General features: G+C 51.3%; 7 protein-coding genes across 7 annotated transcripts; 3 read left to right on the top strand and 4 right to left on the bottom strand.

Moving 5' to 3' along the window:
- Positions 1-2,823: 2,823 nt before the first annotated feature.
- Positions 2,824-5,357, bottom strand: BGZ61DRAFT_480300 (ankyrin repeat-containing domain protein; the record flags this gene model as incomplete). Its single annotated transcript, XM_046249175.1, has 2 exons — positions 2,824-5,141; positions 5,201-5,357. The coding sequence occupies 2 exons, from the start codon at positions 5,355-5,357 to the stop codon at positions 2,824-2,826; spliced, it is 2,475 nt and encodes an 824-aa protein (XP_046101943.1).
- An 821-nt stretch (positions 5,358-6,178) lies between these two features.
- On the bottom strand, positions 6,179-7,882 carry BGZ61DRAFT_424235 (major facilitator superfamily domain-containing protein; the record flags this gene model as incomplete). Its single annotated transcript, XM_046243596.1, has 1 exon — positions 6,179-7,882. One exon carries the CDS (start codon positions 7,880-7,882, stop codon positions 6,233-6,235), a length of 1,650 nt encoding a protein of 549 aa, XP_046101942.1. The 3' UTR covers positions 6,179-6,232.
- A 1,228-nt stretch (positions 7,883-9,110) lies between these two features.
- On the bottom strand, positions 9,111-11,234 carry BGZ61DRAFT_59425 (major facilitator superfamily domain-containing protein). Its single transcript, XM_046256835.1, has 4 exons — positions 10,502-11,234; positions 10,328-10,447; positions 10,021-10,276; positions 9,111-9,971 (listed from the first exon to the last, which is right to left on the bottom strand). The coding sequence occupies exons 1-4, from the start codon at positions 11,214-11,216 to the stop codon at positions 9,524-9,526; spliced, it is 1,539 nt and encodes a 512-aa protein (XP_046101941.1). The 5' UTR covers positions 11,217-11,234; the 3' UTR covers positions 9,111-9,523.
- Positions 11,235-12,321: 1,087 nt separating this feature from the next.
- Positions 12,322-14,549, top strand: BGZ61DRAFT_424230 (general substrate transporter). The gene is made up of 5 exons (XM_046243595.1): positions 12,322-12,703; positions 12,791-12,896; positions 12,945-13,306; positions 13,361-13,755; positions 13,810-14,549. Exons 1-5 carry the CDS (start codon positions 12,638-12,640, stop codon positions 14,474-14,476), a joined length of 1,596 nt encoding a protein of 531 aa, XP_046101940.1. The 5' UTR covers positions 12,322-12,637; the 3' UTR covers positions 14,477-14,549.
- Positions 14,550-15,268: 719 nt separating this feature from the next.
- On the top strand, positions 15,269-21,911 carry BGZ61DRAFT_356756 (uncharacterized protein; the record flags this gene model as incomplete). Its single annotated transcript, XM_046240814.1, has 8 exons — positions 15,269-15,325; positions 15,378-15,449; positions 15,499-17,853; positions 18,376-18,528; positions 18,582-18,778; positions 19,677-20,726; positions 20,773-21,180; positions 21,239-21,911. 8 exons carry the CDS (start codon positions 15,269-15,271, stop codon positions 21,909-21,911), a joined length of 4,965 nt encoding a protein of 1,654 aa, XP_046101939.1.
- A 149-nt stretch (positions 21,912-22,060) lies between these two features.
- Positions 22,061-23,041, bottom strand: BGZ61DRAFT_495695 (uncharacterized protein; the record flags this gene model as incomplete). The annotated part of the gene is made up of 3 exons (XM_046250928.1): positions 22,061-22,537; positions 22,587-22,723; positions 22,777-23,041. 3 exons carry the CDS (start codon positions 23,039-23,041, stop codon positions 22,061-22,063), a joined length of 879 nt encoding a protein of 292 aa, XP_046101938.1.
- Positions 23,042-23,584: 543 nt separating this feature from the next.
- On the top strand, positions 23,585-24,684 carry BGZ61DRAFT_424219 (RmlC-like cupin domain-containing protein; the record flags this gene model as incomplete). Its single annotated transcript, XM_046243594.1, has 3 exons — positions 23,585-23,855; positions 23,915-24,227; positions 24,282-24,684. 3 exons carry the CDS (start codon positions 23,585-23,587, stop codon positions 24,682-24,684), a joined length of 987 nt encoding a protein of 328 aa, XP_046101937.1.
- Positions 24,685-24,690: the final 6 nt, after the last annotated feature.

Here is a 24,690-nt window from a genome sequence, read left to right as displayed (position 1 = left end):
TCAGTCGGATTTTATAAGCTATGTGTTCAGTACTTAAAAATTAGATTCGCACACACTCGAAATACTACTCGCACACTTAAGGATATAGGCTAATTTCACTAAGAAGTCTCAACAATATACCTGTTAGTAAGTTAAACCTAAGAAAACTAAATAAATTTTATTCTAAGTATTTATCTTCTAAATTTTACTATTTAAATTTTATCTTTTAATTTATTTTAGGGGAGAAACTGGATAATTTTCAGAATAAGATACCTTAAGCCTTGTACTAGGCTTAGGCGTAAAAGTCGTGTTGTATGCGATTAGCATTTTGAATGTATGCGAATAGTAATACTTAAAAATTAATATAATTTGAAACGGGCCGCTTTTTTTAAAACAAAGAGAATAAATATGTTAACGTACATGATAAGCGAGTGCACAATACAAGCGAGTGCACAATTTTTCTTCTAACCGCCCTCTTCCCTCTTTTAACTCCATTTTTTCAACCACGCATTATGTCGTCAATAAGCAATGAGGCAAATATCAATCTTGCCCTTCAAGCCCTTCAGAAAGACCCTCAATTAACTCCCTACCGCGCCTCAAAGATCTATAAGATCTCTCGCCATACTCTACTACGCCAACGCGCCGGCATTACTTCGCGACGCAATACTATGCCCAATTCGCGTAAACTATCTGATCTAGAGGAACAGACTCTTCTTGAGTATATTCTTGACCTAGATTCGCGAGGGTTTCCCCCGCGACTGAGCGGTGTGGAAGAAATGGCCAACCGATTGCTCGCCGACCGCGACGCGTTACCTGTCGGCAAGCGCTGGGCTTCTAACTTCGTCAGGCGACAACCAGAGCTTAAGATGCGTTTTTTTCGTAAATATGACTATCAGAGGGCTAAATGCGAAGATCCAACCATTATTCGCAATTGGTTCCGGCTTGTGGAGAATACAATCGCGAAATATGATATCGACCTAGCCGATATCTACAACTTTGATGAGACCGGCTTTATGATAGGCATAATCGCAAGCGGAATGGTTGTTACAGGCGCAGAAAGGCGTGGAAACCCGAAATCAGTTCAGCCTGGAAACCGGGAATGGGTCACGGTCATTCAGGCGATTAATGCAGAAGGCTGGGCGATCCAGCCATTTATCGTGGTTGCAGGCCAATATCACCTCGCTAACTGGTACCAAGAAAGCAACCTCCCGGGCGATTGGGCTATTGCAACGACTCAAAATGGCTGGACTGACAATAAGACGGGTCTTGAGTGGCTTAAGCATTTTGATCAGCATACAAAGGATCGATTGATCGGTCGCTATCGTCTTCTAATCCTCGATGGGCACGAAAGTCACCACTCCGTCGACTTTGAGAAATATTGTGAGGAGAATCAGATTATTACGCTTTGTATGCCGCCTCATTCGTCTCACCTACTTCAGCCTCTTGATGTCGGGTGCTTTGGGCCGCTTAAAACAGCCTATGGTCGAGCAATTGAGCAATTGATCAGATGCTCTATAACCCACGTTTCGAAGACCGAGTTCTTCCCAGCCTTCTACGCTGCCCACGCAGCCGCTATGACAAGGAGTAATATTGAAGGAGGTTTTCGAGGAGCTGGACTTGTTCCCCTAAACCCAGAAAATGTCATATCGAAGCTTGATGTGCAGCTACGGACTCCAACACCGGCTGCAGAGGAGGTCGGCCTCCCCGACCCTTGGGTCTCGAAGACCCCAAAGACAGTGCTTGAGGCCAGTTCGCAGTCTGAATATCTTGAAAGACGAATGAGAAGGCATCAGAGCAGCTCTCCAGCATCAATTCTCGAGGCGCTTAAGTCACTTTCAAAGGGAACAAAGGCAATAATGCATCAGAATGCTCTATTGAAAGCTGAGAACCAGATCCTTCGATAGGCAAATGAGACTCTTAGCAAGCGGCGCAGAGCAAAGAAAACCCGCCTATGTAAAGGAGGGAAGATGACTTTAGATGAGGGCAGGGGTGAGATAGATCAGAGAGACGTTGATGCACAGGTAGCAGCTGAATCGTTGAGAAGTAGTGGTCGAGGGAGGTCAGCGATACCGAGGGAAAGGCGCTGTGGAACTTGTGGAAAGGCCGGTCATAATGTAAGGACCTGTCAGACTATAATTAAGACCTCTGAGGAAGAGCATAGCGATTAGTTTTAATTGATTGATTGTATTGTTGTGGTTTTATTGAGGTTTGAATCTTAGAGGTTAGGAAAAATTGTGCACTCGCTTGTATTGTGCACTCGCTTATCATATACGTTAGCTGAATTCAATAATATCTATTTAATTAAGTATTTTATTCAGTAACTTTTTAAAAAAAAAAAAAAAAAAAAAAAAAAACCCCTCACGGCTGACTGTTGTTTCATACTTTATAGAACTTGTTGAATAAGGCGGTAAGTGAGAGGCATGAGAATATGCGAACCGATTAGTTGGGAGATGGTGAGTTTCCCAAACCAGGTCTTAGCTACCTAGGAGTAGTCTCAAAGATAACACAAAAATCGGGTTTTAATCACTTGGCTGGCAACTCTGAAAATCAGAAACAGTAGATTCATTCCCGGCATTTAGGTCTTTTACGTTATTCAATTAAATCAGCTCATTCATTCATCAATCTAGTGGACATATGGATCTTTTGAAGTGCGACCCATGAGCTGATCTATCAACACCCAGCAGCCCGCTGCGTCCAATCCGTCGTGAAGGGGACAATCCTAAGAAGCTGTGAAATCCCACCTTACCTAACGCCCTCCCATCAACTCAGTCATGCTTCGCCACTGGAGTATCCGCATGAATGGCTTAGCTCTTGGTCACCACTCTCGCAGTGACACGGGATCACTCATTCATTTGTCGCATCCCGCCACTTTTTAGGCACATATTTCCAAGTGCCATTGCGTTTCGAATGGTCATATGCACTCTCCCCGTCAGGTCCCTGGGTATGAATGTCCACCCCTCTTTCAAGGAAAAGGACGATCATCTGAGCAATTGTGCCTGCCCGACACGGCTTATATCCCCTCTTAAACTTCTCAAGCTCCTGCTTGCGGATTTTCATGCCAAAGAGGAACACCATCCCGGTCCCATGCCTTCCAAATTCTTTCAGGTCCTCTTTGTCGCAATCAACCTTGACGTTCCTCAGGAACTCCGTTTCGTAGTTCGGGCCAACGTCGCAAGTGTTCAATACCTGACTCCACAATTCGGGATCCGACTCTCCCAAAAGGACGGTGGGAAGTTTGCAAATCTGGTGAAGAATCGTTCCAAGTCGGTCTCCTTCAAATGCGTCCAAGTTGCACTCGAGCATTATGTGGAGAGCTTCGTATGCCGCTGGCAAGGATCCGAACATCAAGTAGCCTCGAGCTCTCGCTAGACTGAAAAATGTCGAGAGGGGGGTTTCCTCGTCAGTCGCTAGCTTTGTAGATTTGTAAAAAGGAACAAGTAACTTGATTGCCCAGCTCAACGCTTCCCCGTACAAATTGTCGATCGCCCAGTTGAGTATGTGTCTTCCGTCGTCAGTCTGAAAGTGCGAACTTTCTAGAGATGGCGCAATGAACGAGTCGAACTTGGATACCAAGTCTGGAGGAAGCTCATAAGGGTTTTCTAGGTTGTGGTAGCTTGTGCAGGTAATCATGAGGGGAATACGGCGGAAAGCTTGTACATCACCGTCAGATCGAGCCTCCGTGAACCCCCATATGAGGCACTGGAGAACAGAGAGTTTCGGGCCTCCTGGTGAGAGTTGGCCAGTAGCTCCCCTCTCCGCCCCATGCCATAGTAAAACGTCAAAAGTTGATGGCAAGACACTAGGTGAAGTTGCAAACATCAGAGGTGTAAACCCTTGAGGAGTTAGGGATGGCGTATTGACGTTCGCCCCATATTCAAGCAACAAAGTAAACAAACTCGCAACCGTCTCTGTGCATGAATGATAGCCAGTCAGCGACTGCACAAGCGCACATGGCGTGTCAGAATCGGTGAAATTCGGATCGGCATTCCACTGCAGAAGCGACTTGACACAAACGTAGCATTCACCCAAAATTGCCCGGGACAGTGGTCGCTTACCACCTCCGACAGGATCATTGGGCGATGCTCCAGCCTTCAGGAAGGTATTCAGTAGTCTATCGCGATCTTCCTTTCGGTGTATGCCCAAGGTTGGCGATATAACATCGGATGTATTGGAGTTCAAGCCCTGTATGGCAAGCCTAAAGCCGTAGACATATTCTCCTGCGGCATTTTGCACATCCAATGGACCGCTTTGGAGCATGAGTTGAATGACGCTCTGACAGCCAGTCTCAATTGCTGACAACAATGGACGTGGAGTATTGATTCCCATCAACGGCCCGTTTCTTTGTCTCGCATGCGCTCCATTGTCTAGGAGAAATTTGACGATAGAAAATAGCTCCTTTTCTGCTTTCTTCTGTGGCTCGAAATTTTTCATTTGTTTGCGTCGATAAAGAATCACTTCAAGGGGCGTGTAAACCATATTTCCGGTGTCGTTAATGTGCGTGTCCCCTGTTGCTTCTCCAGCAGCAACCAAGAGCTGTGCAGCCTCTAGGGATTGGACATGGCTGAGAGCTACCGGGTGGTGTGGGAGCCAGCGACTCGGGCTGAAATTGTCACGCTTCAATGGGTGAGGTCCTTTGGGACGTCTTTCAACTAGGCTGGCCTTCTCAGCTGGCACCTTGGACTCATTGTCCCAGAAGCCGAGAAGAACTTTCATTACGGCAATCTGGTTGAGTTCTATGGCCATGGTAAGGGCACAGTAGGATTGCCCATACCGTGGCAACCATGGCGCCTCGAAAGGCTCAGTCGGCACAACCGGACACTCGTGTTTGAGGTGGCAAGCCGAGGACAAGTGTCTGCTATAGCGATCGCGCTTCTCAGGTCGCCTATGTGAGCAAAAGGCAGCATTTGGCGAAGCGCCTGCCAGGAGACATCTTTTTGCAAGATCTGCGTCGCCAAATTGGCATGCGCAAAGCAAAGAATTGTAGGTCTTGGTTTTGATATCGCGCCTCAGCACTTCGTTTCTCAAGCCGTGCCCGAATCTTCGACATGTGCGCAGGAGATTCTGAGCATCGTGTGCCCTGAGATGCCCCATGATGTTGAGCAAAATCTCGTCAGGCAGTTTGCTTATCAGTGCAGACGGCTGGTGTTCCAGCCTCGTGTGCTCTGTTGATGGAGGTTAGGACACAACATGCCCTGAAACTCGTTGGGTAGCGGGTACATACCGATGTTAGTATTAGCAGCATCATCTGCGACGCGGTTGGCGATGAGGCGCCGGACGGCAATGCGATTGCTGCGACGAGCCTTCGTTACAGGTTCAGCCGCCTTACGCAGTCGCCAAGGCGGTATGCGGCTTCCACCTGGGGTAGGAATGTGGCACATGTTGCGAGCAGTCAAATCCGAGCCTTGTATCGTCGACGTCAGATGAAGAGAGATGGAGAGATGCCTCGTGGCGGAACCAACTGTGATATATAGTGACGATGAGGCAGAGTGACGACGAGGGAGAATATCCTTTGTCCATCCCCGCTTAGTTCAGCTCCTGGCTCCAGGCTCCAGGCTGCATGATGCGGAGGAAGGCAACCAATCATGCCGTCTAAATATCATCAGCTCGCTACAACCTAAAAGGGTTACACATGTTAGTTCGAGACTTACTCTAGTTTTGTTGAGATACATAAGATTTGGTACAGACATACCCCAAAGTAAGGTACCTCGATATGTAAAACGTGGCAAATTGGGGAGTATTGATCTACTAGGACTGATGAATAAGGATATCTTTCGACGTTCGAGAGCCTCTTATGAGTATTTGCTATTCTGGATGACGGTGTGCTGTGCATGAGCTAGCATTTGTAACCTTTGTGGGCTGTATTGAAGTATGGCTTGGGCGCTTTGTGTTGATTGGTTGGTGCAGCCCACCGCTTCATCACGGGGATCAGGCATACGGAACGCCTTTAATTCACGTTGCTGGTATTCGGTCTGATGGGAAATATTGTCCAACGCAAGAAAATTTCATGTCAAGCTCCAAGATTCGACTATCACACTATGCAACAACCTTCCAGCTGCAGCCGGATCCTTTCAATGAACCACGTCTTCCTTGGACTCTATATATTTAGCTTTTCCAGCTTCTAGGTGAAGACCAGCCCGTCCACGGGACTTCTGAAGCTTCTGACACCAACAGACATTACGGTCACCCAACAAGACCAACAGGCCACGCTGTCACCATGTAATTCATTTATAAGACTGACCATGATTTGGCCAACCTACTCAGCCGCCGTGTGCTTGTGCTTGGCTAGCTTGGTATTTCGCAAGCACATGGCAAACGCAATCATCGGGACAGTCAGACAAATGCCGGTAATCGTCAGGAGTCTCTGAATATACCGATAGCTCTCGATGATTGCTGCGCGCTCGTTTGTCCCAACGGGATACTCGGGAACGACATACAAAGGCGATGCATAGACTGCAGCAGCCAACTCTGCATTGGGCGCCAAGTCTTTCTGAAGTCGATCATACAGCGTCTGCGTCCAGATGGCTCCCGAGACACAACCTCCAAGGGCCATTCCCACATTGTTCATCGTCAAGATGAGACTGGTGACCACGGCCAAGTCCCCGTGTTTGGCCAAGGCTTGGGCCGCTGCTAAGTTGGGATAAGGGAAGAAGCCGCCCGCCAGGCCCAAAAGCACTTGGCCAGCAATTATTCCGGCTTGGGATCCTGTTCCTGTGCCTCCTCTGAAATGGATGAGGATTCCATACGCGACGAGCCAAAGAGCGAGACCTCCAAGAATAAATGGCTTGAGTCTGCGCACTTTAAAAATCACCAAACCGAGAGATGCACCGCCCACGACAGCGCAAAAACTGTAGACGGATGCAACGCGTGTAGCAGCGGCGACACTGAAGTCAAAGCTGACGTACAGGACCGTGTAGAGGAAGTCGGACTGCGTGTACCAGGAAAAGGTCATAAAAGTGCTTAGACCCATTGCTGCCCACATGCCACGCTCCCGGATGAGGTAGGACGGCATCATCGGATGGGCTGTTTTTGTTTCCCATATCAGGAACAAAGGCGTGATGACTATCCCGAGAATCACTGGTGTTAAAATGCCTGCCGTTTTCCACTTCTTGTCTTCACCACCAGCAAGGGTGAGCGGGATGAGAGTAAGCGACAATACAGCCGTGAGAAGGAAGATTCCAACAATATCGAGTTGCCAGAACAGGTCTGTGAGTGATCCCAGTTGCGTCTTCGTCTTTTGTGGCTGCTTCTTGGCAGCACGACGTCCAACGAGCAGCATGACGGTGACGAACGGGATGGTGCAAAAGGGATAAATAATGCACCACATGCCGATTCCCCATTTCCAAGTAGTCGCACTCAAAACAGCTCCTGCTACCTGACCACCAACCCAAGTATTAATGATATATGGCATGTTGGGAATGAACACGAAGAAGACTCGGCTTCTCATCGAGGTAAGGTCGGCGATGATGATTTCGAAAATCGATATGGTCGAGATGTAGCCGATCTGGTAGAAGAGGGCTCCGACCGCGAAGCCCTGGACGTTCGTAGTGCTCGCTTCGATGATTGTGCCCACGATATAGAAGACGGTAACGATCAGGAACAACTCCATGCGCCCAATCAAGTCGGAAAGCTTGGCCACCAACGGCTGGATGACGGCTGCGATGACTCCCCTAATGACGTTGATTGTCGAGAGCAGCGAGTGCTGGGAATAGCTCGAAGTCGCATAGCCTTGATAGGTGCTTCGAGTTACCGCGTCCATAACGTAGGCGTAAGAGACGAAGAAGATGCTGACGAACAAGCAGCATCGTTCTGGAAATGTCAGCTCGTTGTTTAGTGCTTCCATGCGCAGCACTCCGGGGAGCTCTTTCTCAGCCGGCGCCGTCTCGGAGGTATCAGACGACGCCATCTTGGCATCCGTGGCCACTTCTTTCGAGCTGCGGTCAACGGCCTCGGCTTGGATGCCGGTCGAGTTCATGGCGGCGGTGATGGATGAAGTTCTGTCGGTTGTCGAATGGACAATATTGACGAGGCTGCATGGTATTATTTCAAGCCCGAGGCACTCTTTGAGAGACCTGCTATCTGCCACAAATGCACGAAAGATACTCCACAAATGAAGATATCCATCCTACCCTGGTACGCCCTTGGCCGACATCGGGTGGATTCAATACGATTCTTGTATCGTAATACAAACGCTCCTTTTCATCTCGTATCTCCTCATGCGGCTAGAGGTGCACAAGCGGAAAGATTCCGCCGGATCAACCGAGCTTTTGACACACAAGCCCAGCCACTAGAGGAAGTCACAATACGATACCCATGTTATCTTATCAATCTAATCATCAGGGTGCGTGATGCAACATCGCGTAAAATCTGGCGGTGGAGGATGATCCATGTCCGTCAGAAAAACCCTTTAAAAACCTCACCCCCACATAATTAGCTCAAATATCACGCTTCTGACGCCAAGGAAGCTGTGGAGAGTAGAAAATGGCACGTAAATGGGCGCATAGAAGGTTTCTAGACGCAATTTGAAAAGCCACGAGTTCGTGGGGGCGGCCAACTCCCCACAGGTGGTCCGATTCACGGCCGCATGAGCAAATACGCCCAACGGCCTAATTGCCTTGTACAAGGGAAAACTTTAAATGTGGAGGGTTGCGTCTGCTTGCTAGTCTCTTTTCGTGCCAAGTCAAGAGGCACGGGACGGAACAAAATTTGCTACAAGAATTGGAAATCACCCGGTTTTACGAGCCACTTTCACTTTTTCACAGGGTCATACCCAGGAAATCAGACCAATACAACCAAATATTGCTCACTGGCCCTTCTCTTACGCCTGCTGGGCATCTAATCCAGACGGGCATAGTGGGGAGCTGATCCAGCCTGTTACGACTCATCCCTGATCAATATGGGCAAGCAGGGATCTAGGGCTTAGGAATTGCGGCCAATATGAGAAGATCAAATACTTATCAATAACGAAAAGCTTCGACGGAAGTAGGGCGTCCGTGATATTGGCCATGGCTTTGGCCTGCTCCCATAGAAAAGAAAGAAAGGACCACCGTAGGTTCCATCCCAAGTTGCGTGAAATGGGGGCAAGCATGGTGAGAGGAGAAGGCAAAAGCAATCTGTCTAGTAGAAAGTTTATCCTCAAATAATCTAGTGTCTATTTTAAGCATTCTCGTATCCCATCCATTCTAATTAAATTTCTACAACAATCTTACGAATATCGCTTCGTGCGTTTCTCGTGGTGTTGTTTCCCAAACTTACTTTACTCACCAAGAATTTGGAGAACCCAAGATCCTCCAAATATCGCCGATTGCTGCGCAACAGCCCATCGGCATACTCAAACCACCTTCCGGTACAGTATGAGGAAAAGTTTTGCTCCCATACACCCCTTCAGGCAACAGCATTGATGTGAAATACCGTTCGGGTCTTTTCTCGTAGGCCTGCAGACAAATGCTGATAGAATCGTCCTTGTGCCCCGTCTACTTCAGCAACAGCCTCGGCAAATTCTGCCTTGCTTTTAAGAACCAATTCGGTTTCGATAGACAACTTGTTCTTAGTTATCATGGTCCTCTGGCGGTTCCAAACCTCGGTCTCGGATAAAACCTGTGCAGAGGAAGCATATCGCGATCAACGGTACCTGGAGGATAAAAACACCGTGGCTCGCCGCCATATACGCATCCAGCACCCCAGGAACGTGTTTCACCGACTCTGGCAATGCATACGTAGAGTCGGAAATATACTTGTATTCCTGGGGCAGCGTGGCCCGCAATCGAGCTTGAAGGACCGCCGCCGAGATAGCTAGACCACACGCGCCGCCGGCACTGCGGAAGAAATTTCGATTCGATATGATGACGGCACGACGATATTTCGGAGAGTGGGCCTGCAGACCCACAAGAGTAGGCTGCATAACACAGCCTACTCCTGTTCCAACAAGAAGCAGAACCACGACAATTGTTCCGGGGGTGGTAATTCGGTTGAAAATTAACGCTAGGCCGGCTCCTCTGGATCTTCTAGTTAGCGGATGACAGGGCAGGCGTTCAAACGACTTACAGGGTCCAGATGCCAAACCCAAAGACAATAACCTCGCCGTATCGCTTCCGACGAGAAATGTACTGCCCAGAAAGAATTGAGATCAGGCTCTGTGCTATAACGAGAGGTATATAAACAAGAGCTGAGGTCATGATGGAGAACTGGTGAGCATTCTGGAGGTACAATGGGACGTAATACAAGTACGCTTGATAGACAGATCCAAAGAGAAAGCTTTGTAAGAACATGACAACAACCACAGGGTTACTGAATATGTCGACTAAATTCTGTTTAGCAAATGGAAGCGACGGATAGGATGTTATGTACTTGCCTGGCATCATAGGGAGTCTTGCAAGCTTCCATTCCCAGGCGATAAAAGACAAGAAAGCCACAAAGCCAACGATAAGCATGCTTATTACCATAGGCGAATCCCAGGAGAAATACGCGCCGCCTGTCCGTTTAGTCTCACCCACACATTGTAATCAGAGAGGGGAATATGACAGACCTCCGGTAATGGGAATGAGCAGAAGGATGACTCCTACTGACGATGAAAAAGAACCCATCCAGTCCACCCGCCTCACGCTTTCTTTGAAGCCTGCCGTCGGCGGTTTGCTTGGCAGGTAGAAATACGTCAGAGAAGCCGTTAGAGCTCCAAGGGGCGAGAGCATCCAGAAAAAGACGCGCCATGACGTCTTCTGGATCAAGGCCGCGGCGAGAAAGGGCCCCGCCGCGTTGCCCAGTCCAGCCATGGCACCGTTGATTCCCTGATACTTGCCTCGCTGCTCCAGCGTTACAATGTCCGAGACGATGATCATTGTGAGGTTCACGATGCCGCCGCCGCCGATGCCGGCAATGGCGCGGCATATGTAGAACATGACGGCGCTGCGAGACAATCCACACAGCAAGTCCCCAATGGACAACATGGCGATGGCAGCAAGGAAGATGGTCTTGCGTCCAAAGATGTCAGACAGACGGCCGTACAACATCTGGAACGTCGTGTTGGCTAACAGGCTTGCGGTACCGGCCCACGAGATGGTAGCCTCGGCGTTGAGATCAGCGGCAATGGTGGGGAGGGCGACGGAGATCCCATTCTGGTCAATCGCGACAATGAGCATGTTGACGGAGAGCGTAGCGAAAGCCAAGATCAGCTGGCGGCGCGGCAGCAGATTCGCCTGGTCATGCAGAGCATGTTCAGCTCTTACAACTTCCTGGCGCGTCATGGTTGCGGGTGCATTTACAGAACGACAAGCTCAACTCAACGGGGGATTGAGAGGAAAAAACTCTAAGGCCAATCTGCTCTGACTCATCGTAATTCCGTCTTCGCTGAGCGGTTCGGAGGCGGACCGATGGATTTGGTGTCCAGCAGGCCGTGGCCGCCGCTTCGGTGCCCGGAAAATGCGGCATCGTGCCGAAGACTTCCAGGTGGAGTTCGGCCGCGATCCGCATTTCGGAGCATTTCCGATGGATAGAGCCGATGACCTGGTGTTTTTTCTATCACCTGATACCACACGTGACTGGCTCGAGCAAGAACAGCCTACCCTAGATCTAGCAGTAGAGAGAGACGGGAAGTTATCTCAATGTCTGGCGTTGACGGAGAGTAGTAACATTATGTGTAATGGTGCCGACTTCGTAATATCCACCTTATTATCCTGCGGATCGGTTTTTACTTTGGATTAATTGTCACCTACATAGCCAGGCTATTCTGCCTAATGTACCCTGAAACTAATGTAGTAGAGCACTCTTGACATGGTTACCAGCAATCACAAAACGACACCGCCATCTCCATCAGTTCAACTACCCTATAGCACCTGAGGGAACTCTGTATTACCCAGCGACCTCCGCTACAATTCCGGAGCACCCCTACTTCATGCCTCCACTTCCCGGCTTGTGAACTGAACCTCCACAAGCTCTTCATAAAGCTGGGGGCAATCATGAGCTACAGTTGGAGAAACAGGTTGGAGGATCATGAGAGCTACAAATTTAGCCGGCCTTAGCGGGGAACGCCTTCTCCGTACTACGTGATATCATGAGTCCGTCAACAACCGGTAGTGTGGTTTGTTCCCCACAACTCTGTAAAATCTACTGCCTAAATCGCAAAGTTGGTCTAGCACGGGGGAGATACGCGTAGTCGAGGTGTCCCGGTGTTGCGGTTCACGAAGACAGAGACACTAAACCTGGCTTGGGACGAATGGGTGTGATGGAGCCCAACAATCCCACCAAGACGTTCCGAGATTCATGGCTTCCGATTGGACGGACAACCGGAGACAACTTTTCACCCCAATCCGAATGCCCTATTCCGAGGTTGTGAAGGGATCCATCCTTACGCCCTGTCCCTGCTGCATTATCTCCACACTGGAGACTCTCGAGATCATGGGATACGCCAGGTCCTTCCGCTCCGGGAGCTGAGGCCGGGGACTCCACTGCACGTGGACGACGAACCCATTCCCCGTGGGGTCGGTCAAGGAGCTTGTGGGGTTGCAGAGTTGCAGACCAATCTTGATCTTGACACAGTCACACAGCTCATAACATCATAAAGGGCCAGCTTCCCCTTACGTCCCGTGGTTCATGAGATCGCCATCGATCAGACACCTGTCACACTCTCTTGTCGACTCAAGCTGTCATCTCCCCTGGCTCCGTCGCAATGGGTCTTCGTAACAGGAACGAAAAGAAGGGGGCCGCCGCCGTGGTTGGCCATGAGCTCGCTGCAGTAAGTCAAGCCCGTCGGAAGGCGTTGGAGACAATTCTCCAATGCGGCAATGCCCATCATCACGACAGTGGCTCACCAATTCTACAGGTCCTCCCCAATGATTCTCGCCCGTGGTATCGTACGCCGCATCTCATCAAGCTCAACCTCCTCCTGCTCGTCCCCCTCGTCTCCTCCGGTGCGATTGGCTACGATGGTAGGTCTCCATGGTCGTTGGAGTAATTGCCTCGACTAACAATCCTAGGATCGATGATGAACGGCCTCCAGACTCTCCCACAGTGGCAAACATACTTCGGTCACCCCGAGGGCGCTCTTCTCGGTGCCATGAACTCGGTCTACCCTGCCGGAAAGGTCGTTGCCCTCTTCCTGGTTACCTATCTCTGCGATCGAATCGGACGAAAGCCGACTATTGCGATTGGCTCAATTGCCTGTGTCGCATTCGCCATCATGCAAGGACTGGCAAGGAACATCAACATGTTTATCGCTACCAGAGCAGTTCTTGGCTTTTTCACCAGTTTCCTCGCTCAGCCTAGCCCTATCCTCATCACAGAGCTTGCATACCCCACACACCGCGGCAAGCTGACGGCTTTGTACGCCACATCCTTTGTGAGTCGATGGCTTGGGACGGAAACAGAAACTTCAAGACTAATACGGAAGTAGTACCTGGGATCTATTATTGCTGCCTGGTGCACTTACGGTACCTTCAAGCTCGACACAGACTGGAGCTGGAGAATCCCATCCATGCTGCAAGGCCTCCTCCCCGCCCTCCAACTTCTCGCCATTTTCTTCCTCCCCGAATCGCCCCGATGGCTCGTCGCACACGGCCGCCGAGCCGAGGCCCGCAAGATCCTTGTGAAATACCATGCTGGAGGAGACGAGAACTCGGCCCTGGTGAACTTTGAGATGGCGGAAATCGAGGGCGCCCTTACGCACGAGGCCGATGCCATGTCCCAAAACTCTTGGCTCGAATTGGTTCGCACGCCCGCAAACCGGAAGCGTACACTTATCGCTGTCATCGTGGGATGGTTTGCCCAGTGGAATGGAATCTCTATTGTGTAAGTGCTCCTGTCCCATCCGAACCAAGAGCCCAAGCTGACTACGACGAATAGCTCATACTACCTATTCCTTGTCCTCAACACGGTTGGCATCACCGAAGGCAAAGATCAAACGCTCATCAACGGATTGCTCCAAGTGTCCAACTGGATCGCTGCCGTATTTGTTGGAGCGATGATGGTTGACCGGCTTGGTCGCCGAACGCTTTTCCTGGCCTCAACGGGTGGCATGATGATCAGCTATATTATTTGGACGGCTCTCACTGCGCACTTCATCGATACGCACGACCAGACAACTGGAAAGGTTGTTGTTGCATTCATCTTCATCACGTTTTTCTTCTACGCCATCGCCTGGGCGCCGCTGCTGCAGGCGTACATTGTCGAGATTTACCCGTACACGCTCCGAAGCCGTGGTGTGTCCGTCATGTACATCACCACATTCACAGGATTGGTTGTTGGAAACCAAGTCAACCCCATTGCGATGAAAGCGATTGGATGGAAGTACTACATACTCTTCTGCTGCATCCTTGGCTGTCTTCTTTTCGTCATCTGGTTCCTTTTCCCCGAAACCAAGGGCCACACCCTAGAGGAGATCCAAGAGGTCTTCGAGGACAGCTCCTTCCGTGCCTATGGAAACAGCAAGCTTGCGGATATTGAGGGAGGAGATGTGGATGAGAAGAACAGAAAGAAGGGTGGAAACGTGGACCAGGTCGAGGATGCTTAGGTGTGCGTCATGTATAACATGAATTGCCACCGTATGCCGATACTCGAGGGCCTATGACGCATCTATGTTGGCTAAATTTATATCCCTCTGGATTAATAGTTCAATGTCATATTTGATGTCCTCATTTAATTAGATGTCCAGAATGTTCAAAGTTGTGAAACCCGATACGTCATGACGAAGCAAGGCCTTACAGGGAGAGGTAGTTGGTCGACCTTGCATAAATAAAACGCCAAACATATCATAGAATACATGGTGGTTCGTTTTATTTCCTTCCGCTCCTTCATACTCTACCTAACTGTGCTGTATATACGTTGATGTGGATTGTTTATAGCTTCTTGCACCAATGGGCCACGCATGGTTCACATCGTACCCAATAATAATACAAGAGTGCAACACTACGTCTGTGATCCGGAGTAAATTACGCGATGGTTACCTGCGGATCACGGCCACCAACGTGAGGGCGCGGATTACTCCTCAATCACTCCACCACAAACCCCGCAGACCGCCCCCAACTCGCAATGTTTAGCCTGAATAGAAAACTCGGGGTTCAATGCGCTAGATCCTGTCCGAGTCATGACTACTCTGACATCCGAGGATGCTGTGGAGTGCCTCTCCCTTTCAGGTCCCCGAAATAGCTCCGAAGACTCGTTCCGAGAAAAGTCGGAACGACATATGATTGGCCAAGAACACTACGGCTCACTTTGGAGCCAAGTACAAGGCATTGGATCTTTGAAAGTGAGGGGCTTCCTGCGACTGCTTTACGACCAAATTATCTCTCAGACAACCGTCACGATGGAGTTTAAGGCTGAAACTGAGGCGATTCTTAGCAAGTTGACGCTGGAAGAAAAGGTTGGACACCTGAGACACGCGAGATTGGCAGTGACGCTAACGAAAACCTCAGATATCTCTTCTTGTTGGCAAGAACTTCTCAGAGACTCTCGGCATAAGTGAAAAGGGTATTCCCTCTATCAAGGTAGGCAGACCATCTTTGTTTATCAACAGGGATGCTGATACAACCCTAGACTGCAGACGGACCGAATGGAGTGCGTTCAGCAGCCACAGATGTCAGCATCAAATCCGCGTGTTTTCCCGCTGCATGCAACCTCGCAGCGAGCTTCGACGTCGAGCTTGCAAACCGCTTCGGCCGCGCTCTCGCCAAAGAGGCTCGCGGCAAGAATGTCCACTGCATGCTAGGCCCGACGGTGTGCATCCATCGCCACCCGCTGGGAGGCCGCAACTTCGAGAGCTTCAGCGAGGACCCGTTCCTCGCGGGGAAGCTCTGCTCGCAGGTCATCCAGGGGCTTCAGAGCTCCGGAGTGTCGGCCACCATCAAGCACTTTGTCGCCAACGAGCAGGAGACGGCGCGGACGACGGTTGATGAGACCGTTAGTGAGCGGGCGCTGCGCGAAATCTACCTGCGTCCGTTTGAGATTGCTATTAAAGAGGCCAAGCCTTGGGCGCTTATGACTGCCTACAACCACCTCAACGGCGTGCACTGCGACCAGCACAACTGGCTGCTCCAGGATGTTCTGCGCGGTGACTGGGGCTGGGAGGGCTTGGTGATGAGTGATTGGGGTGGCACCAACTCTGTGGCCGAGGCGCTCAACGCTGGCCTGGACTTGGAGATGCCTGGGCCGCCACGAATCCGCAAGACGGATGAAGTCGTCGAAGCCGTTCAGCGCGGTGAGGTCTCGGAAAGTACCATCGACGACCGTGCTCGCGCCGTTATTCGGTTTGCCCTCAAGTTGAAGACACTGGAAGACCCTGCCGCAACTAGCCAGACAACCGACAGCCCTGAGCTACGAAGCATGATCCGAGATGCCGGTGCGCGAGGAATGGTGCTGTTGAAAAACCAGGACAACGTCTTGCCGTTGGTGAAGGACAACCTCAAGGGGAAGAAAATTGCCCTGATCGGATTCTCTAAAGATGCCATGGCGCACGGTGGCGGCAGCGCATCCGTCAATGCCTATCGCAAAGTCACACCTTGGGATGGCCTGCACGAAGCCCTTGGAGATGTAGTTGAATTCACATACGCCAAGGGCGCCCATAAAGAGCGTCTTCTCCCTGCAATCTACCGCGACGGCACCTGTGCCAAGGTTGTTGCGCTCGATGGACAGCCAGGTTTCACTCGCCTGTTGTTCGAGGGCGAAAAGACTGAGCCAGTTTCAATTCTCCATGGGCAACTCACCTCGGCATATTCGCCACTGGGCTCGCAAGAGTCACTGTGGAGGAGGCTGGAGATTGTCGGAGACTTCACGCCGGCCGAGTCGGGAAGCCACTACATCGCGTGCTCTGGACTTGGGCCAACGCGAGTATTCGTCGATGACGAGCTCGTCTTTGAGCAAACCAGCAACTGCACCGATCCCATGGGTTCTCTGTTCCTTGCCGCCCCCGAAGAAGAGTTCCGCCACAAGTTCGCCGCCGACAAGACCTACCGATTGCGCATCTGCAGCGATCCCCCGACCAAGATTGGTCTGAAGATCCTCGAGGGCCGCAGTGGCGTGCGTGTGGGCTTCTCGCTCGAATCAGACCACGACGCCGATCTCGAGGGCGAGGCGGTGCGAGTCGCGCAAGACGCAGATCTCGCCATCGTCTTTACCGGCCATGACCCTCAGTGGGAAACCGAGGGCCGGGATCAAGATTCGTTCCATCTGCCGCGAAAGGGCACCCAGGATTCCCTCGTCTCGGCCGTTGCAGCAGCCAACTCCAAGACTGTCGTCGTAAACTCCACTGGTGTTGCGATAGCCATGCCCTGGCTGGACCAGGTAGCGGCTGTGGTTCAGGCTTGGTTCCCCGGCCAGGAGTGCGGCCATTCGATCGCAGATGTGCTCACTGGCGCTGTGAACCCCGAGGGTCGACTGCCAGTTAGCTTCCCCAAGAATATCGAGGACGCGCCGGCGTATGGAAACTTCCCTGGCGAGTATGTTAATGGTCAGCTGAAGGTCACCTATGCCGAAGGCGTATTTGTCGGATATCGACACTATGATCGCCTTGACCGAGCCAAGGTCAACTTCCCATTCGGCCACGGTCTGTCTTATACGTCATTTGAGTATGGCGTTATGAGCGTGACCAAGCAGCAAGCGGATAATGCCTTGTCCGTCACCGTCGATGTGACCAATACGGGTCGCGTAGCAGGTGGCACTCTGGTGCAAATTTATGCCGGCAGGTCTACGCCATCTGCTGACCACCCGGTTAAGGCCCTCGTCGCCTTCCAGAAGGTTCAGCTCCAGCCAGGAGAAAAGAAGACTGTACAATTGTCTGTTCAAGTCAGAGATGTGGCATATTACGACGAGGAGCTGAAGCAGTGGGTGGTTGATGCAGGAGAGTACCTGTTTTCACATGGATTATCAGCCGCTGAGATCCTCCAGTCTGTTGGCGTCCAGATGGAAAAGTTTGTCTTTGGCCGGTAGATTTAGATACTGCGTTAGAATAGATACTAAATTAAAGCCATAAACAGTAAACTAAGCACCTACAAAATTTGGAGTAAGATCTAGACGCCATTTCTCCCGCTCAACTACCATTCTCATATATAACTTCTTTTCCTCGACACGCCTGAGAGTAAATGCAGACATTCTACATTTTGGATCAACAAATCCTGCTTGGTTCCGACCACGCCATCCAGTCTCTGACCCTAAAAAATCCCTTCGGGCTTGAATCGATGGGGCGTGGAAGAAATCAAGGTCAAGAAATTCGCGGTGTGTCCCTATACCTGCGTTTCATTCCGAAGTACATAGCTAGCCGTCCGGACTCACAATTTCGGAAGGTCTCGACGCATCCCGGCTGCATACACCCCTCCCAGTGTTGTTGGGCGGTTGAGACCTGGATGTTGGCATGATGTATATATATAATACTCGATGATTAAGACGAACCTTGCGACGGAAATCACGACAAAGTAAGAGAAAGTGACCGAAATCTGCACCAGAATGTCAGCTCCATACACCGGAAAGTGCCTCTGTGGCGCTGTGAAGTTTAGCATTGCATCGGAACCGGTGGCGGTGTTTTCGTGCTTCTGCGAGCACTGCAGCAAAGGAGCCGGAGGAACACACCAGATAGTGAGTCTTTAAGAGCTTCAATCACGGGAAAAGAAAACCTCACAAATTACTAGATTGCCAAGTTTGCGACCAAAGACATGGAAATCTCAGCCGAGGGGGAGGCGATTGGCGAATTCGGCTTCACCGATACATCAAGCGGCAACCGCAAGGGCAAGTCATTCTGCAGAACCTGCGGATGTACTCTCTGGACAATTCCCGGCGCAGCCAAAGGAGTGTACCATCTCGTTCGAACATCAATCCTGGATGAAGGGTATGTCGCAACTATCCTGTACTCGACCGGACCTACCGCTGACTTAGAGCAGTCTCAGCCTCCAACCCGGCAGCGAGATCTTCGTCAAAAACAGACCCGCGTGGGCCAAGGCCGTGGAAGGCGTTCCGCAGTTCGACGAGATGCGGAAGTAACGGAAGCACGCAGATGACATGAACTTGAATGGCGCATAAAAGGACGGAGATGGATTAGCGGAGAATGGATGCGGGGAATGTGGGACGCAATCCATGGAGTAGTAATCTATAACCGAGACGCGTTCCGATTGGTTCGGGACAAATGAAGACGTGACAATCATCCGGAGCCAGAAGTTATCCGGTTGTGCAAGATTGAAGCATCCCCTCCGAAAGTTGCCCCCGAACATTCCCCTCCGAGTTCCCTCCCGAGCGTCCCTCCGAGCATCCCCTTCCACGTCTCCGGCGACAGCTATCTTGCGGCCATAGCGACTGCTTTATTCACTCCACTCCGTTTATGCCATTGCATCCGAAGCCCAGCTCCACAGTGCAGTCCAGTGGAGTTGCATCCCGCGATCTGCGAGGTTCACAGCGTCCTCCAGGGGCATCTTTCAACCCGTGCTGCGTCTGAGTGGGTGCGAGGCGGCTGATGGATCCTCCTCAGAGAGCAGCGGGACACTCTAGAGCCCAAGGGCCGAGACCCAAGCGACTCAAAATCGACGTCGCCTGTGAGAATTGCCGGGCGAAGAAGATAAAATGTGATGGTGCCCGTCCAAGTAAGTAGTTGCATTGGCGCGTATGACGACATATTTGGTTGTTTTGTTTTGCCCCGATCTGCCGTATGTTATAACCGTTTACTTGTATTTCTGCGGCGAATATTAGTAAATTACATACACTGACATACGGCTAGCATGTGGCTCCTGTTCAAGGAAACTCAGCTTGCGGGACAACTGCAAATACAGCGGCAATAGTGTTGTACGCAGTCAGACTATGGAGGACCAAACCAATCACAGCATTTGCGATGACAACTATTCCTCTCCCCCAGTTCCCAATACCCAATACCGGTCATTGATGGCGGATATGGGCCCCAGACCAACCATCAGCTACGCCATCCCGGCATCACAGTCACCGTTGGAGGCAAGACCTAGACCACATGTCGTGTCGAACCAATCTCCAGCGGGAACTACTCCTGGGAGCAGGCATACGGATGAGAATCTGAGCCAACACCAAGTTGGAGCCTCTGTACGCTCGGTTACCCCGTCGGCGATCGACTCCATGACGGCTGTGGTTGATGAAGAAGCAGGTACTAGAGAATTCTTTGGTATCAGCAGCGCTGGATCCTTTACTTCACAGATTAAAAAGGCCATAGATGTTCGACTTGGAAAGTCGACCCACGGCACTCGGCATGTAGTCGCTTCTTCTCATTCCGTCATGGGTGCTCCAAGGACCGGCGACATGATGGCTTCAGATGTTTCCTACGTCCTTCCCCCGCGGAGGCAAGCAGACCACCTGATGGAGTTGTATTGGTACTATGTAGACCCTCTTTACCCCTTCTTGGATAAGCAGCGGTGGACGGGTGCGTACAACGCCATATTCGCTGGTACGGCCATTGACTTTGATGAGCGCACCTTTGTCGCCACTCTCAATATCGTCCTGGCTCTTTCCACGCAGCTCCATGAGTCTCAGTCTCTAGAGCAGAGGGAACAATCAAGTAACGACTACTTCCGACGGGCGCAGGATTTACTACCTATGAGTCCTTGGGATTCTGGATCTCTTGAGTTGGTGCAATGCCTGTTGGTTACGACCCAGTACCTGCAAAGCACATATCACCCGCACCAGACTTGGATGCTTGTCGGCTCGGCGATTAGGACGGCACAAAGCTTGGGACTTCACTTGCCAGAAACTTCAGCAGAGCGACCAGATATCGGCGAGCGAGAACTACTTCGGAGGGTCTGGTACGGATGTGTCCTGATGGATCGGTACGTCTTGGCTTGCTTGCCTGGTAACATGCACTAATGCGAATAGGATGGTATCTGTTACCCATGGACGCCCTGCGATGATTTCTGGATGCCTTGCAACTGCGGTGCCGCTGCCTCTTTCATCGCCTCCTGGTATGAACGTTGTGGGAGTCGAAACGAGGAAGGACACAGGCTATATGTCATTTTTCGTCGAGTCCGTTCGACTATATGAGATCATCCATCAAACGATGATAGCTTTTTACGGAGGCTCTGGTGCTCGACCAAAGGTAAAAGAATCTCATTCTACAGAGCATGAGAATTTAGATGGCGAGGACGAAGACTTGGACAAGGTGGTTCGATTAGACAGGTCTCTCAGCAGATGGGAGAACCGTCTACCGAACCATCTCAGGTGGAATATGTTGGAAACCACGCAAGATGAAATCTCTCAGCGCCAGGCTGTCATTCTTCGTATGCGGTATGTCCCCCAATCTCTCTTCGTTAGTCTTGTTTCATCGGAGACTAACATGCTGCAGGTTTCTTCACGCCCGAATTTTGTTACTAAGACCTCTTCTCTGTCGGTTTTGTCTCGCACAGTCGCCCGCAGAAAACGCCAAGATTGACGATACCCTACAAGCCCGCTTCGTTGAGCAAGGCGCGCTCTTCTGCGTTTCGACAGCGCAGAGCATAATCACGGCTCTCCTCAAACACCAAACCCTCAACAGCACCGTCGGCCTTCTTCCTGCGTGGTGGTACCGGGTGTACTACGTCTACTCCGCCGCCACCGTTCTCATAGCGGCCACGCTGCGGCCTGAAGTGTTCCTCGCTGCGGATATTGGGCGCTCTTGGGGCCAGGCAATCTCGGTGCTCAAGGCTCACGAGAAGTTTGGCCAATCGGCCCGCAGATGTGTCGCAGCTTTGCATATCCTTTCGTCCAAGATCCTCCAGGCTGTCCCCAGCGGTGCCATCACATCGGCAATGGCTAACCGGAAGGGGCCGCCGGGAGTGAATGAGGAGGTTCAACCAGATGGGATGTACGATGCCTCAGCTGATCCGGAGCTACCTGACCTGCTGCAACGGCTGGCAGATGAATTTGCGCCTCCAATTGCCGATCTGAACCAACATGATCTGGCCGAGTTCAACTTTGATGTTAATGACTTGTCGTGGTTAACTGACATGCAGGTAGCTTGGGAATTGTTGAATGAGTAATTGTCGCAGTATATAATGCATGAAAATACCTGCAATCTGCATGGGGCCGGTATTATGTAGATTGTGACAGTAATCATGGGGCATGAACGTATTTCGTGTACGGAAAAGTCTAATAGGCTAATGAATTCTAATTTCTACTCGAAGATATTTTACTCAAACACCATCTTGTTTTTCACATAACCCAGCCCGGTGATGCTGACCTCGACGACATCTCCGTCGTTGAGGTACTTGGGCTCCTTCATGCCCATGGCAACGCCAGACGGCGTGCCGGTAAGAATAACAGTTCCAGCTTCCAGCGTAGTTCCCTGGCTGATGAAGGCGATAATCTCCTCCACTCCGAAGAGAAGGTCGCCGGTGCTGGTGTTTTGCCTCTCCTCGCCGTTGACGAGAGTCTTCAGGGTGAGGTCTGAGGCGTTGCCGACAATCGCAGGCGATACAAGCAGCGGTCCGAGAGGGGCGAACTTGTCGAAACCCTTGCTAAAGCACCACTGAGGAACGCCGCCGGCCTTCTTGGGGTCGCGCTGCCAGGCACGGGCGGAAACGTCGTTAGAGGCGAGGTAACCAGCGACGTGGGAGAGGGCAGCTTCTTTGGGAATGTCTTTGCCAGTCTTTCCAATAACAACGGCCTTGAGGGGGTTAGAAATATTGGTAATTGAGATACTATATTTTACTTACCAATTCGCCCTCATAATCTATCGTGCCATCCTGGGCAACCTTGGGGATGGGTACGTCATCAAGATGGCCAGTCACCGAGGTGGAGGGCTTGATGAAGAGTGAAGGATACGGCGGGGGTGTGCGGCCGCCCTCCTTGACTAGAATTGAGTGTTACTATTGTCCACTTTCCTCATACACATGGGAGACATACTATGCTTGATGTAGTTGAGGCCGATACAGCGGATGATTGGCACGTCGGCTGGCCGGAGGATATCCCGGATGGCCTTGACGTGGACGCTCTCACCCTTGCTCAGCGCTGACGTAGGGCTCTCGCCTTTGTACTCAACAGCCCAAAGGTCATTTCGCGCAAGACGATCGGCGAATTCCTTGTCATCTTTGACGACGGGGTCGCCAAAGGTCTCGTTGCCGTTGTCGTCAACGAAGCGGATAAGACGGGACCAGCCGGAGGAAGACATGTTGCGGGATAGAGATAGTATTCTGTTTGAGAGGAGGCGCATTTTGGGATTCTCGTCGAGTCTGGCTTCTGATTATAAACATCCTGCAAATCCCACGACTAAAACCGATTGCGAGATCTGATGCAATTGTGCAACGCGTGCGGAGGGGAGCGGGTGAAGTGGTGGGCCAATAAGAGGCTATTCCGACCGGAAGGATGCCCGCAATCTCGATATTAAGCCGCGTTCCGAGACTGCTTCCGGGTTATGCGGACCCGAATGAATCCCTTCCGAGATCTTCAAGGACTGTTACCCTTCGGACTTTCAGACTGAGTACACCTCGCCGCTGTATCCGGGTTAATCAGCTCACTCTCACAGGCTGTGCCAATATTGACGACTGTACCCCAGAGTCACTTTGCTTCCAATCCCCGGCCACGGCCATTTGCTCATCGGCGCTCGATTCTATAAAGCCAAACGCCTTGAATGCGCCTGCTCCGATCAAGCCATACTCACTCAAATCACCCACACTGCTACTTTGAATCCAGCCTTTGAAATCAATCGTCCAAAATGGGTGGCTACGTCAGCACAGAGAACGCCGCGCCCGCCGCAGAGGTCGAGACCGAAGAAATGAAGTCGTATCTCAGCGCCCTGCCCTCCAAGCACCTAGAGCCCTTGTGGTCTCAAATGAACGTCATGGTTCCGCAAAGCCCGAGCCCCACTGCGAAGGCGCACATGTGGAAGTACGAAGAGGCATTGCCTTACTTGCAAACGGCGGGTCGGCTGGTACCAGAGGAGAAGGCCGAGAGACGAGTGTTGATGCTGGTGAACCCGAGCATGAGTAAGTTGCCTTGTACTCAGTTGCTCAGATTGTCCGGCGTTTACTAACACATGGTCTAGCATCACCATATACCACAGACACCATCTACGGTGGCTTGCAACTAGTCAATCCCGGCGAAACAGCCCCAGCGCACCGGCACATTGCCTTTGCATGCCGCTTTATCATCGATGGAGAGGGATTCACAGCTGTGGAGGGCCAGAAGATGCCTCTCGTCCGTGGCGATGTTGTAGTAACGCCGCCATGGCACTGGCATGATCACGGAAACGAGAGTAGCAGCCCCGTCATCTGGTTGGATATGCTGAACCTCCCGCTCTTCCGGTATGCTCCGGTCCACTTTGCCGAGGGCTACGCCAGCCCGAGATATCCCAGCACGTACGTTAACCAGCCTACTTCCCCGAGTATCTGCAATTACTAACAAATCTCAAGTGCTACTGACCCTTGCGAGTGGCGTCACCCCTGGGGTCCCGTCGAGACTGCCCTCAACGCCACTGAGGACAAGTACGCCATCTACCACTACCGTGGAAAAGATGGCAAGCCCCTCTCCAACATCCTCGGCGTGCAAGCAGAGCGCCTCAACCCGGGAACGACGGTGGAATCACAAGAGCCTACCTCGTACATCTACCACTGCTACCAGGGCAAGGGCCGTACCGAGGTGCAAACGCCGTCTGGCCAGACCGTTGTGTTTAACTGGATATCTCGCGATACCTTTGCGGTTCCTGCGTGGTCCAAGATTAAGCACTTCAACAAGTCGGACAGTGAGAAGGCGTACCTCGTCGCGTGTCACGATGGGCCATTCTTGGATTGCCTGGGATTGAGGAGGCCGAATTAGATATGT

This window comes from Ilyonectria robusta (assembly GCF_021365365.1).
Source record: "Ilyonectria robusta strain PMI_751 chromosome Unknown BGZ61scaffold_15, whole genome shotgun sequence".
NCBI classification, from domain to species: Eukaryota; Fungi; Ascomycota; class Sordariomycetes; order Hypocreales; family Nectriaceae; genus Ilyonectria; species Ilyonectria robusta.
Note: the sequence above shows the minus strand (reverse complement) of the source record. Positions and strands in the feature narration are given on the sequence as shown.